Source organism: Alosa alosa, chromosome 6 (assembly GCF_017589495.1).
Source record: "Alosa alosa isolate M-15738 ecotype Scorff River chromosome 6, AALO_Geno_1.1, whole genome shotgun sequence".
NCBI lineage: Eukaryota > Metazoa > Chordata > Actinopteri > Clupeiformes > Clupeidae > Alosa > Alosa alosa.
In genome coordinates this window covers 1325899-1340249 of record NC_063194.1, presented here as the reverse complement: position 1 = coordinate 1340249, position 14351 = coordinate 1325899, and the positions used below count along the sequence as shown (strand labels likewise).

The 14351-nt window shown below is 44.8% G+C and overlaps 2 protein-coding genes across 2 annotated transcripts; one reads left to right on the top strand and one right to left on the bottom strand.

Annotated features, from left to right (window-relative positions):
- Window positions 1-403: 403 nt before the first annotated feature.
- Window positions 404-5360, top strand: LOC125296359 (heparan sulfate glucosamine 3-O-sulfotransferase 6-like). Its single transcript, XM_048246238.1, has 2 exons — window positions 404-1044; window positions 4319-5360. Exons 1-2 carry the CDS (start codon window positions 620-622, stop codon window positions 4944-4946), a joined length of 1053 nt encoding a protein of 350 aa, XP_048102195.1. The 5' UTR covers window positions 404-619; the 3' UTR covers window positions 4947-5360.
- A 664-nt stretch (window positions 5361-6024) lies between these two features.
- Window positions 6025-13699, bottom strand: LOC125295542 (germ cell-specific gene 1-like protein). Its single transcript, XM_048244855.1, has 5 exons — window positions 13396-13699; window positions 10398-10445; window positions 9198-9350; window positions 6672-6783; window positions 6025-6367 (listed from the first exon to the last, which is right to left on the bottom strand). Exons 1-5 carry the CDS (start codon window positions 13697-13699, stop codon window positions 6025-6027), a joined length of 960 nt encoding a protein of 319 aa, XP_048100812.1.
- Between the last annotated feature and the right edge of the window lie 652 nt (window positions 13700-14351).

The following is a 14351-nucleotide window of genomic DNA, read 5'->3' as shown; positions in this document are numbered from 1 at the left end:
CTACTCCATTTAATCTCTTGCATTGTCACACCATGCAGAATGAAAGCAACAAAGTCACAGGGATCTCATTTATTTGGCATACAATACATACTTTGTATAGTAATTTGAGTTATTTTATTGAAATACCTTTATATATATATATATATATATATATATATATACCTTTTTTCAAGTGTGGTTGCTGTAAGTGAGTAATATTTTTGCATAGGCGATTGCCTGGATCGTTCCATTTCCAAGCTTTTCATAGATGTTTATTCACTTCTTCCTAAATGAACCCGGCCTCCTCCTTTTTTGCGTCTCCAATCAAAAACGCACACAAACACGCTCTCTCTCTCTCTCTCTCTCTCTCTCTCTCTCTCTCTCTCCGGTGGATCATGCCAGAGATAAACGAAACGGATAGAATGGTACCAGCACCGACCACAAAACATCGCAATAAAAATGTATATTTGGGGTCTGGCCTTTCGAAAGTGTAGCAACTTTTATATTATGCATGATATGAGCACAGACAGTTTAGTTCGAAATTCATTGTTCTGCCTTTATCACCCTGAAATATGCGATTAATCAGTTAATCTCTTTCGCAATGAGAGGATTTTGTTATTGATATAATGGATTTCAAGGAATGGCAAAGGGACGTTGTTTTCAACTGGACGCACAGAAACTTCTCTTCTTGTTTTCTCTGGCGATGGTTTGCCTCTCTCTGTACACTCTTCTCTCAGACCGTGGTCATGTAGAGTATTGGAGTGTACAGTCTTCCGTTCAACCGTTAGGAGTTGCACAGGTCTACCGCGAGAAGAATGCCTCCAGTGACATACTCGCGAACAGCCTTGCCACGAGCTCAGGTGAGCCAGATGTTACCTCCACCGACGCAACGGACCAGGAGTGGACAGCGACCAGGCGCCTTCCCCAAGCGCTCATTATAGGCGTGAAGAAGGGCGGGACACGCGCGCTGCTCGAGTTCCTGCGACTTCATCCGGATATTCGGGCAGCAGGATCCGAGCCCCACTTCTTCGACAGACATTACGACCGGGGATTAGATTGGTACATGTAAGTTTTCAGCTGCGTGGTTGCTTTTAATGTACATTCCATTCCTGCAGAGAAAATGAGGTTGACCCAACTACCCAATGTACCCAGTGTACCCAAAGTTTAATCATGTCATCGTGTATACTTACAGTAAAGCATTCAATAGTAGGGGTAAACATTCAAACTAACAGAGCAGGTAAAGCATGATGAACTTCACTATCAATGATACACCATTGGCTAGCTGCCAGGGAGATACTGATAGCCTACATGAAAAACACCAGTGGTGTTAAAAAAGGCTTCTTTCATCTGGATGAGGAATGGATATTTATTTATTTTTTGCATGCATGCATGTGTGCATCTGACAAGCATCTCATCTCAATGTTTCTTTGCAAAGGTAGTGATTTCCCCTAGAAGATGGTCAATTCATGATATTTGTGCAAACCAGTGAATTAATGTCCTTCAAACCAATGTAGTCGGTTAGAAGTTCTTAGTTTGTATGACTTTTTGAGTATGAGTTTTTTACTTTTTCATCCTTTTTACATCACCTATCATCAATGCATTCATGACACTGCCAGCAACACATTCTCTGAAGGAAATGCATTGCATTACAGAATGAGGCAGAACAGAAAAGAAAATGCTCCAGGGTTTCTATTGCAACAAGGCGAATGACCCGGGTTTTGAAAATGACTAGCAAAATTGCTCCTGTACTGAATAGCTAGAGGGCTTGAGTGGAAATAACCAGCCAGTCAGCAGCACACAAAGGATGCACGCATAGCCAGTGACCCTTTTGGTCTCTGGAGAATATCCCAGAGCTCTCACTAATGGACTTTCTGTGTATGTTTGTTCTGCCTTAGCTTTTTCGCTTCGGCTCTTTGTAATTCCTATCTTATGCCCAGGCGTCACCTCCTCCTGAGTTCAATTGGAGGGGTGAGTTGAGGGGTGCCTCCTCTCGTCTTGGTCCTGACACAGCTGTGTGTGTGTGTGTGTGTGTGTGTGTGTGTGTGTGTGTGTGTGTGTTTGTACAGTATGTGTGTGTGTGTGTGTGTGTGTGTGTTTGTTTGTGCGCATTGATAGATAGATATACTTGTCTATATTGATCCCTAGGGGAAATTCAAGGTCACAGTAGCATACAGACAACACACACACACATTCAATAACAGCAGAAAAAGTAATTACAAGTATATAATATAAAAAACACAATTAAGCAATAAGGACTGTTAAGATAAAGAATATACTAAATATACAAAATACAAATTATACTAAATAAAACTTAATCAAAATCAATTCTAAAAAAACAGTATCCACATAGTGGGTGAATAATCAATCAGGTGCGCTTGCAATGACTGAAGCAGGGACTGAGCCTTGTGGTCCTCAGTGCATAAGGTAAGGTGCTCTGTGTGAATGAGTGGCATGGTGTTGGTGCAAATGAGTAAGTCAAACAGTGCAAGAATAAAGTCTATATATCTATATATAAATAACTATATTAAGAAAGGTATGTGGCATGGAGGGAGGGGTTGTGCATATGTACTAATACAGCATGCAAACAGTGAGGCAGAAGACAAGTGTAAAGTGACTAGTAGACAGACAGTTCAAGACATTGGAGGTAGTGAAGAGGCAGACAGACTATGCGGAGAAGTCTATTTCTCCTCTTCCCTTAAGTGATGCATTAAACAGTTCAATGGCCCTGGGGATGAATGACTTCCTCAGTCTGTCTGTTGTGCAAACCAGTGAGCGAAGTCTCCAGCTGATCAGGCTCTTCTGCTTAAAAGAACCGTATGTAAGAAATGTATTTAAAGTAATCATAAAATGGCCCTGATATGTCACTAGACATTAATAAATCATCTTCACTTCAAATACTTATATCACTGACAACAGTAGTCCGGCCAGGATATTGTCTTTTAAAAAGTGAAGTTGCAGCCCTCAACTGATGTTGATGTTGTGTTTTGTCATGTCATGTTGTGTTTTGGCCTGATCGCCACCCTCTACCTATCTACTAATCACTTAAGTCAGTCAGTGTTTCGCATCCGGTTGGCAACCTCGAGTTAGGGGGCAGGGGGAGGGGATACACCGCTCTACAGTATTTTGAAAGTGATTGCAGTAACAGTTTTGGCCACAATCTTACATATGGTTCCTTTAACAATAGTGCTGTGGAGTGGATGACACTCATTGTCCAAGATGTGGATCAGTTTGTTCAGGGTCCTTTTGTCAGATAGTGAAGTGATGCACTCCAGTTCAGCTCCCACTACAGAGCCAGCTTTCCTTACCAGCCTGTCAAGTCGCCCCACATCCTTCTTCTTTGTGCTTCCTCCCCAGCATACCACTGCATAGAAGAGGACGCTGGCAACAACAGACTGGTAGAACATCCTGAGGAGCTTGCTGCACACATTGAAGGAGCGCAGCCTCCTCAGGAAGTACAGCCTGCTCTGCCCTTTTTTTGTAGAGTGTGTCAGTGTTGGCTGACAAGTCCAGTTTATTGTCCAGGTGGAGACCCAGGTACTTGTAGGTGCTTACCACCTCAACATTGACCCCATCAATGGAGACTGGTAGCAGAGTGGGCTTAGATCTGCGGAAATCCACATCTCCTTGGTCTTTGAAGTGTTGAGTTGGAGATGATTGAGTTTGCACCATTGCACAAAGTCTTCCACCAGGCTCCTATACTCCTCCTCCTTCTCATTCCTGATACACCCCACAATTGCAGTGCCGTCAGAAAACTTCTGCGTGTGTGTGTGTGTGTGTGTGTGTGTGTGCGTATATGCGTGTGTGTGTGTGTCTGAATGTGCGTGTGTCTGTGTGTCACACTTAATCTTCTTAAAGGAGACGAAGGCCCATTGTGCTTTTTATTCCATTATTGAACAGAACAAGAGACAGCAGACTCAATGGGCCAAATGTCTAGTGATGTTCTTCTACTGCATAATGATAAAACATACACTCATTTGCTCAGTCTTTATGCAAAAGAAGGAATTGGAAAGAGAGAGAGAGAGCTCAAGAAACAAGACAAGACCACCTTTTCATTAGTAATGTGGATAGTCCCTCTGAAATGAAAATGCTGTGTTGAAAAATGAATATGAAAGACATATTGCATAATAATTTAATGTGAAGAACTTCAGCATGTCAGCTATGCCAAAGCTCTCGTGGAAGAGCTCTGTCCCAAACATGCTGAACTTGATATAAATTTGACAAATTATAAAATGCCAGTAAGTACATGCTGAAAGGAAAATCTCAAAATCAATCAAATATATGAAAGCTATGAAGGAAATTCACTGAAGATAAAGCAAGATGATTTTCTTCTGTCTTGTAGGAGCCTAATGCCCAAGGCCCTGGAGGGGCAGATTGTCATGGAGAAGACACCCAGGTACTTTGTGTCAGTGGACAGCCCTGCCCGAGTCCACGCCATGTCTCACAAGGTCAAGCTCATCATTGTGGTGCGTGACCCCATCACTCGTGCCATCTCCGATTATGCCCAGATTGTGTCCAAAACGCCTGGAGTGGCCAGCTTCGAGACCCTGTGCTTCCGGAACGGGAGTGGAGGTGGCGGCGTGGAGGTGAACTCCCAGTGGAGTCCCCTGTGGATTGGCCTGTACGCCCGGCACCTGGAGCGCTGGCTCACCTACTTCCCCCTGGCCCAGATGCACGTTGTGCATGGCGAACGCCTGGTGAGGGACCCTGCGGGGGAGATGGCACGCGTGCAGGACTTCCTCGGATTGGAGAGGATCATCACCGACAAGCACTTCTACTTCAACCAGACCAAAGGCTTTCCGTGCCTGAAGAAACCCGAGGGAAGCAGCCAGCCACACTGCCTGGGCCTAACCAAGGGCAGAGCTCACCCCCAGGTCCAGGAAGAGGTCATCAGGAGACTCAAGGACTTCTATCGGCCCCATAACCTCAGGTTCTATGAGCTGGTGGGCCAAAACTTTGGTTGGCAGTGAGAGGTCATTTGTCTAAAAGCAACACTGATATGCAGATGGACTGGTATAGAGGTCACAGGTATACTAGTCACAATTTTTGCTTTATGTTTTGATGCTTGATGGCCAACAGGTTTACAAGTGTGAGTGTGAGAGTCGGGGTCTAGGTGATGTGTCAGTGAAACAAAAACTAATAAGACTAATCAACCCATTCTTTAATGTAATGAATACATAACCTTCATATTCAATGAATTTGTTACGCAATAGGCATTGGTACTGTACATATTTTTGTAATAGTTAGGTGAATATATGAAAGAGCCAAATTGAAAACTGACTAGTTATTCTTTTGAGTTTAGCTCTAGAACATTACCCCTCTATATGTTTTCCTCACTTAAATAAAATAAATACAACTTCAAGTTGTTGAAATGAGTCAGCAGTAAACACTCAAAATGTGGGAATAATAGCTGCACAAACAGATGAGTTGTGTATTTATAAATGTTAAAACAACATATAATTCCTGTATTTTTTAAATAGTCATTAATTATGAAACCATATATTTAGAAGTCAAAATAACTGCTTCATAGTTGGTATTTTTGTGTCAGTATTATAAGTGTACCACCATCTACATGTGTTTATACAATATTCTGGAGCTCTGTAAACCTTAAAAGTGTCCCCTTTTCCATTGTTTTAATGTCCCCATGTCATGTTACAGTATGTATTCCTCAGTAAAGACACTTTGATTCCCTTTAAACCGGGAGGCGGGCAAATCATGATGAATCAATGGGACCATCAAAACAACAAGTCCGTAAAGCAGTAAAGTAAAGCCCTTAGCTATTGAGTATACATATCTGATAACTTGTTTACAGCTTGCACCCTATTTATCAGAGTGCAGGTCATATTTATCAGGAGGGTCATGCCTGAAGTTTCTCCCTTCTGTGTCAGTGCCCAGAGTGTCCCACTTGAGTTTTCTTTCAAGGAGTGGGCTACATTTCCTCATTATGCTACAACCGACGTTGAATGACAGATCAATAACCAATCACTATGGCCAGTCTCTTGTGGTTATGATTGGTTGTGAATGCAGCTCTATTTTCGATGCCTCTCATCAGAAGTATTCCTCCTCTCCTGGGAGCTCCATGTCGCCGTTCAGGTCCAGGTCGAGCAGGTCAGACTGGCCACTGGGAGGCTTGAAGCCATTGGCGCTGGGCAGGTGTGGTGGCGGCGACGACGGCTCGGGACCTGGCACGTCCAGCGCGGGTCCAGGGGGCAGGTACATGTCCCACACCTGCAGCTGGTCGGGCAGGTCCAGCTCCAGCAGTTTCTGCTTGATGCGCAGGTTCTTCTCGATGTGCTTCCGCTTAAACTTGAACTCGATGATGGTCTTTGTGTAGCGGTTCAACGCCGTCACCGCCGAGCCCATGCAGGTGGCGAAGGATGCCCATGCCAAACTGATGGAGGAAGTGATGTCATCATTAACAAGCTCTGACTGTCTGTTGACTGCTCTCACTCTCACTCATATGACTTGCCGATGGATTCATGAACATGGTGTGAATCAACAAAATCATCTTTACTTCTATTTTGAAATACAAGCTAGATTTGTTTTGTGCAAGCTCTCATGAAAAATACGGTTCAGCACAGCAAATGTAAAGATTGCTGATGGAGTAGTAGCATCTTTAAAAATATGCAGAAAAGGGAAGAGGCACGGATTATTTCCTTGATATTAAATTAGTTGTAGGAAGACACCTTACTCACAGGTAGGACCAGCTGTAGTCCCACGTCTTGGGTCTCCAGTCCTCCGGACCAATCATGACCGCCAGCTGGAAGGCTGTTGTGAACATCATGTGAGCCACCATCCCAAAGAGACCTGGCGGCCAGAGGAGAGCAGAGCATTAGAGCTGCAGTTCACAGAAAGAACCACAGGGTGGCAGAGGAGAGCCGAGCAACCAGAGCCGTATATACAGAAGATATTCTACATGGATATTCTCTCAGGCTCTGGAGCAATATGTCAGTGGTTTGTTCCATTAGAGCTGCAGTTCACAGAAACAACCACAGGGTGGCAGAGTTGTACAGCGCCTTCCCTGCTGATCTCAGAGCAGCGGGGGAGCTGGCTAAAAATGAATTAATAAATGAGTGAGCATCCTGCTGCCTTAAAGCCATGTAATCGTTTAAACCCCATCAGCCTGTTTCTTACCGCAGACAACATGAAAGATTGACTTAGTCTTCCACACACAATGACAAGGAGGCATGCAATGCTGTACTCTAGCTGCAGGCTGATTTGTGCTTTAACTGTATCTCCCTCTTGGGACTTTTGGGGGGAATCCTGAGGTAACATTATAGGAGGAGGCACAGCGAGGTGAGCCATGGCCACTGTCTGCCCCCACACACACTCATCACACATACACACACACACACACACGCGCCCACAATCTGCATCAGCACGCTGGATTAGCCGCTAGCCGGGGGCTGGTGCAGAAAGGACAGAGAGAGAGAGATGAAGAGGGAGAGAGGGAGTGACCAGCCCTCCTCTCTGGACAGGCCTTATCACTGACCACCCTCAACCCCCAACCCCCTACCCTGCTCCAATCCGATTAGTCCTCAAACCAGCCAAATCCCTGGTTTGCACCACACGCTGCCAGATTTGAGGCGGACAGAAGCACTTTCACAGCCCACCGTGCCCTGTAAGCACACTGGCTCTGGCCCCGGCAGGGGAGAGCCCACAGGCAAATCGCACAGCCCCGTCGGACTCGGACAGGGATATTTGCCAAGTGCACAGCCGGTGGCACTAGTGTGAGCAATCTCTACACGGGGGTGTTTATTTTGGACAGATGTTCCTCTCAGCCTGTGCGTGTCACACCGGGGAAATAACAAGACACATTGTTAAAATCCACACGTCTGTGGGATATGATCCCAAAGGATCGCCGCCCGCTTCACCTTCCTCTTCCTCTCCTTTCACTGGGATCTCAACATCTACAAACCACCCACAGTAACTAAGTAAGCTATAGGCTTCGCACGGGCCCAGTGAAAGACATTAGAAATGAAGACTTCAAATGATAACACAAGAGGACCACTTTAGACGTGATACGGAGCTTAGGACATTTGCACAACACTGATCACTGTCCGCAGGGCCGTCGTTTGCTCCGCGCCTTGGACTCGGTATGCAGCACAGGCGGTGGTTGGTTGCAGGCGGCCCTGCCTTATGTAATCCCCCCAGCGTCTCGGGGCCCCAGCCATGTCGCTCTCAAAGCTTCTGGTTAAATGGGATTTATGTCCCGGTCAGATGAACACCCAGGCTCCCACTGCATAAAGTCCGGCAACCTGGTAAATTCCACTGCTAAAAAAAGACTCGTGTTTAGCTGGGCATACACACCCACATCTCCAACACCATCACCATTTTCCATGTGTACTTGAATGGCTTTTTGTAGATTGTCAAAATTCATGGCATTTGTTGAATGTTGCCTAGCAACATTGAAAACAGAATGCTGTGTATTATAGACAACTCTTTTTTTTAGGTATCATTTTCAAAATGTCAGTGCGGTATGGTTCAGTGGTCAGTGACTGAAAACCAACAAACATGAAACTTTCTTATAAAGCTTTTACTCCTTATCTTTAAGACACCAATTTGCATGTTAGAAAGCTTTCATTAATGCCTGCTGTGTTGATGATTGCTTAAGATTTGTGCATGTCCAAAACAACTTACTACTGTTTAGAACAAACATGCTCACAAAAACAAAACAATGCCTGTTGTGGTCAGTATGATATTGACAATCAATGTCGGAATACTTAACTGAACCCTAGCACAATAATGTCATGGATACCAAATATCATATCCTGCCATAAGGAGATAACAATCAGACACCGGTGAATTTGCTGAATTTGGTGAATCATCTGAATTGGGGTTTTGTCATAACGACAATATGTGGCTACAACAGGTTAATGACATGCCATATGGACCGGTATGGAAACCGATATGAACCGATATAAACCGATATGGAAACTTTTTGTTTGTCCCCAAGTAACCATTAGCTCAACGTTGTGAATTGTGCCATCGGAAATGCCTTTGGTTTGTTTATGCAGTGAAAAGGGTCTATACAGTAAACTGTAGAGGGTATACGATTCAATACACTGACATAATGAAACTTTCAGATCACTAAACAAAATCAGTCTTGATGACCACTGGCAGGACAGGGTATTTTCCAAAACACACTTATGACATGGTTATATTTGTCTTATGACAGGGTTCAAGTAAAGCGCTACAATCATCGCTAAGGTCAGAGTTACCTGACAAGGCTGTACACAGGGCCGCAAAGGCATTCAGTTTGAGCCTATTCATCATGTTGCAGCAGTGGAACATCTCGATAGACATGAGGGCTCCGCCTATGAACAGCAGTGAGATGTACAGACACTCTGCTACAATGCAAAGCCACAGCACTCCTACAGAGAAGGACAGAAGAGAAAGAAACACATAGATAGATAGATAGATAGATAGATAGATAGATAGATAGATGAAGAGGAAGACAAACAAATCAACTGGGAGGCTTTAGTAATCCCCCGTGTTTGAGGAAAGTAATCCCCTTCTTCTGAGATGGGAGAGACCATTTCCAGAGTCCCCAACAGGATAAAAGCAATAGATAGATAGATAGATAGATACTTTATTGATCCCCAGGGGAAATTCAAGGTCTCAGCAGGATACAGACAACACAAACACATTCTTTAACAGCAGAAAGAGTAATTAAAGTATATAATATAAAAACACAACTAAGCAATAAGGACAGTAGAAGGTAAAGAATATGCTAAATATACTCGCACTACTATACTACTATCAGCAGGTCATCAAGCCTTTTACTCTGTATCCGCTGCTCTCTCTCCCGCTCTCTCTCTCTTTCTCCCTTTCTCTCTCTGTCTTTCTATATGTGTGTGTGTCTGTCTGTGTATGTGTGTGCATGTTGGTTAGTGTGTGGGAGTTTTTTCATGTCAGATGAGGATAGCAACATCTATACAGGTCAAAAGCCTGCACAGATCCCATGATTTGGTAAAGTACTGGGCAGAGTTGAAAAGATTATGATTAATGATGGGATTATGATCATTATCGATGATATCCTCTGCTGATGTGATTACGGGACTAGACTGAATTAAATAAAGACAGGATCACTTTATGACATACATTTCAGAAGAATTAATTACACTATGTCAAAGGTGGAGTGTACTTTAAATGCTTTACTTATGCTTCAGTCAACTTTGTGTCAAGATATGATGACGGCTCATCTTTTTGAATACATATTTTCTTTTGTGTTTCTTTTGAGTTTGATAAACTAAACATGCATACATTAACCTCAGTCGGAGTGTAACATCTTGATTGGAAGGCATCTAGAGTAAATAACTCTATATCTCTATATTTTGGTTAAATAACTAAATATCTCTATCTAGGGTAAATAACTATATTTGTCTATCTCTAGGGTAAATCCACTTTAACTCACCCACCTCGCTCCCGTTCAGGTGCAATCTCTGAAAAGTCTCGACAAGTGAAGCCTGTAGAACAACAACAGCATAAGGTAAGAACCATGTTGGTTACAATGAAGCTTGTATAGCTTGCATAGTCACACAGGTCACAGACATTGAAGAACAGGTGAAGAAATCAGCCCCCTCTTCATGGAAATTATGGGTCTTTCAGAACTTTTCTCTTGTGACCTGTCGTCCCTTCATGGTCATGCTCCTTGTCATGTTATGCGAACAAACCGTTTGTATCAACATCCACAGAATGCACTGACTCTTTTGAGTTGCTACATTGCTGGACTGACTCAATTGGAAATACTTATACGCTCCCTATGCAGAAACTCTGTAGCTACTAGCGACCTTCATCAGAGGGACCAATACCAAAAACAACCTGAACTAACTGCACTACACTGTAAAAGGTTGCCAAGAATTTAAACCCAAATTTAAAAAATTTCAAATACCACATTTTACTGTTAATACTGTAACATCGGTGCCTTCCGGACTGAGTGCTATCCTCCCAGAGTGTGAATGCTGGATTGTGTAATGTCGGTTTTAGTGAGTGTAATTGCGTTTACCTTGTCATATATGTGTTAGTTTGTGTAGTCTTTCTTTAGGTTGTACCTCATGTGTTTACCCCGTGTATTGTATGTGACTACCCTGTTCGTGTATCGTCCTTGTTTTATTGACTTCCCTTGTGTTTCGTGTGTAATGGTGTCTTAGTGTATGTGTGATTCCCGCATTCGTTAATAAACCTGTCATTGGACATCTGTGTGTCGCATCAATCGTTACATTGGTGTCAGAAGCGACTTTCGAACATGGCCCCCGCCCAGCAAGAGAAGCCGTGAGCGGGAGACCTCACCACTGGGTGGAGGACCACGCAAGAGGATCCGGAGAGAGCCCTTGTAAGGGTTACTAAAAATCTTTTTGAGGCTATCTGTCGTTACTGCCGCCGGAGGAGAGCAGCTGTTGTCCGGGCCTGCTTGCGGCCATGGGAGGAGATCTTGCCAGAAGAGGGGCCTGAAGAAGCGGTCTCGGAGGAGAAGATGCTGGCCTGGGCGATGATTCCGACGCAAGAATACCTGGGGCCCCTGCAGAGCCGAGGGAGAGTGGCGAGGAAGAGGTTCCTTGACGACGGACGGTTGGCGGAGCCGCTAGGGACAGCGAACTCAAGACGGTTGGGCAGCTTCGGCGGAAGGGCCCTCTAAAAAGCTGAAGGGCTTTAATACGTTTGGGTGCGAGTGAGAGGCACCGTGCTGTGTGGGTGCTCGTTCTAGTTGGCCTGTTGGCCGGCGCCAGCGCAAGAAAAAGAGAAGAAAAAAAAAAGTTTGCTGTGTTGGGTTGATAGCACGAGTCAGACGAGGGAGGGTCAAGCCTTTGTCGCAACCAGGACAGAGTGGAGCGGGCCAGGAGCAGCGGAGGACAGCTTTCCGAGGAGGCAGCGCGAGGAGGGACGCCGAAACCGGTAGCTGACGGCCTGAGAGCTCAGCATGTCTGACTGCAGCGGAGCAGGTGCCTGCCTATCCTGGTCGGTGCAACTGTGGAGTGGAGCGACGGAGGTGCAGCGACAGTTGACCCGTGAGTTCCGGTGCTTGGTGCCACAGTCTATGGTGGTGCCATCTAGGGCCCCGACTGGTGCTGCGGTGAGTTTAGCGAGTGTAATTGCGTTTACCTTGTCATAAATGTGTTAGTTTGTGTAGTCTTTCTTTAGGTTGTACCTCATGTGTTTACCCCGTGTATTGTATGTGACTACCCTGTTCGTGTATCGTGCTTGTTTTTCTGACTTCTTGACTTTTTTTGACTTTGACGTGTTTTGGTGTATGTGTGATTGGACATCTGTGTGTCGCACCAATCTTTACAATACAAAAGAAAAGAAGTTAAATGACACTCCTGACCAACATTTTAATTTGAAATCAAGTCAAATATCTTATCCTACAATAAAGAGTTTACAGTCACCAGTGATGTGGCTGTGTCATATCACCTACATTGGTTATTGTTGAGACAGTATTAGGCTATGGCAGGTTAATAACATGTAGTGTAAGCGGTTTGGTCTAAACCTCGGAGAGCTGTAATAACAATAGCATACCGTGCTACTATGACGCTGTCAGATCGCTCTGCCATCATGACAGATACTCCGTAACAGACTTTTTTTCCCACCCAAGGTGTTACAAGGTCTTCATCAAATTGACCTAGGCTATACCAGGGCGTACTGCAGTGCAGGTGGCTCTAGCACCCGTAGGCTACCACATACAGGCCCAAGTGTCTATGGAGATCCGGGTTCGAGTCCGATCCCACCCCGGATTCGGGTCATTTCCTGATTCCCACCCCAACTTTTTGGTGTCACAAGATCTTCATCAAATTTGCCTGTACCATAAACAATCTGAGCATTATGGCGATATGTATGTATTATCTGTCTTCCTGGTGTTATTTCATTTACAGTAAAAACATGTCAAAGCAGATCACATGAATGTACAAATCTTCTCAAGACATGTAGAGAAAGAGATACCTTTAAAATATTAGACATTCCCCAAGCTTTTCAACAAATGATGTGTTGAAACCCTTCACTGCAATGGCTCACAATAACAAGCTTGTTCTATTATAAACACCTAGCACTGTAATATGTCATTTGAAGAGATCTACAGGTTAACAGATCATTGATCCCCTAGGAAGCATGACATTTGTTATGGGATCTGGGAAAACCTAGCAAGATCCCATCACATTTGAGTGTTTTTTAAAATTTTGGCTGAAACCAGATAATATCTTAAGTCATATGAATAGCCCATATCAGCATGTTTCTCTTTAATATCTATAGTATCTCAACATGAGTAGCATCAGAGATGGAGAACTACTAGGTGTAAACCAAGAAGCAAAGAAGCAACTTCCTAAGCAGTCGGCTTCATTGACCTCTGACCTCTACAAAACATTTTCGTCCCGTTCAGTGTAGCCGCTATGTCAACGCTGTAACGCTATAACCACTGAGTCACCTTACCGATATTGTTGACGGCCTGCTCGCAAGAGAACCAGATGCCCGTGTGGAACTTCCTCATGAGGAACTTGTCTTCGCCCGTCTCGTAGATGTACTGCACCTGCCGGCTGTCGTTGAGATTGGAGCTGTTGAAGCGGATGCAGTAGGACTGCTTGACCGTGGTCACAGGCCCCTCGCAGAAGGGCTTGACCACCTTGCGCGTGCCCTCGCACCAGTAGGGGGTGGTGACCGCCGAGACGGCCAGCGCGAAAGCCACAAAGTTCAGCGTGAGTGCAAGACAGGCTCGTCGGCCGCGCTCCAGCCCCATAGCGGCGGCATGAGTTGCGAACGGAAGAAAAGGAGATGACAGAGGGGTGGGGTGGAGGGGGGGTAAAAGTCTCTAATCCTCGTCAGTCCTCTTCATTTTCCTCCTCAGACATTTGTGTCTTCGGGTCAGCCGCTGCCCTTAGGGAATCAGACGCAACGCCAGCGACATTGGCGGCATGTCCTCTGATGCTCCATTGCTGTGGCCAGCGGATGCTCTCTTCGGCATCCGTCTGTGCAACTCTACTCCTGTCCCTGTGCCTGTGCTCTTTTATGCTCTCACTCATGTCAAACACTCGTCCCTCGCGCATCCTCAATCAGCTTGTCAGTCTCATCACCCCCCCATCCCCTCCCAACTCGCCCGCCCCCACCTAAATCTGTGTCTGTCATTTACTGGGGGTGAATTATACGTAAGAGCTCAGTTTTATTGTTCTAACTAAACCCTTAGCTTATTTCTTTGAGCATAGTAATAAAAAAGATTATCGATCAGATTAATCTTCAATCTGGTGCTGCAGAGCTCTTGCCAGGGAGAGGGTACAGTTATTTTTTCCCTTTGTTTATGATTGTTGTTACTACTGTTGTGTGTGTATGCTTCTTCTGAGATGGGAGTATAGGGTCAAAAACTAGTGAATAATTGTTGAGATCCTGTGAAAACG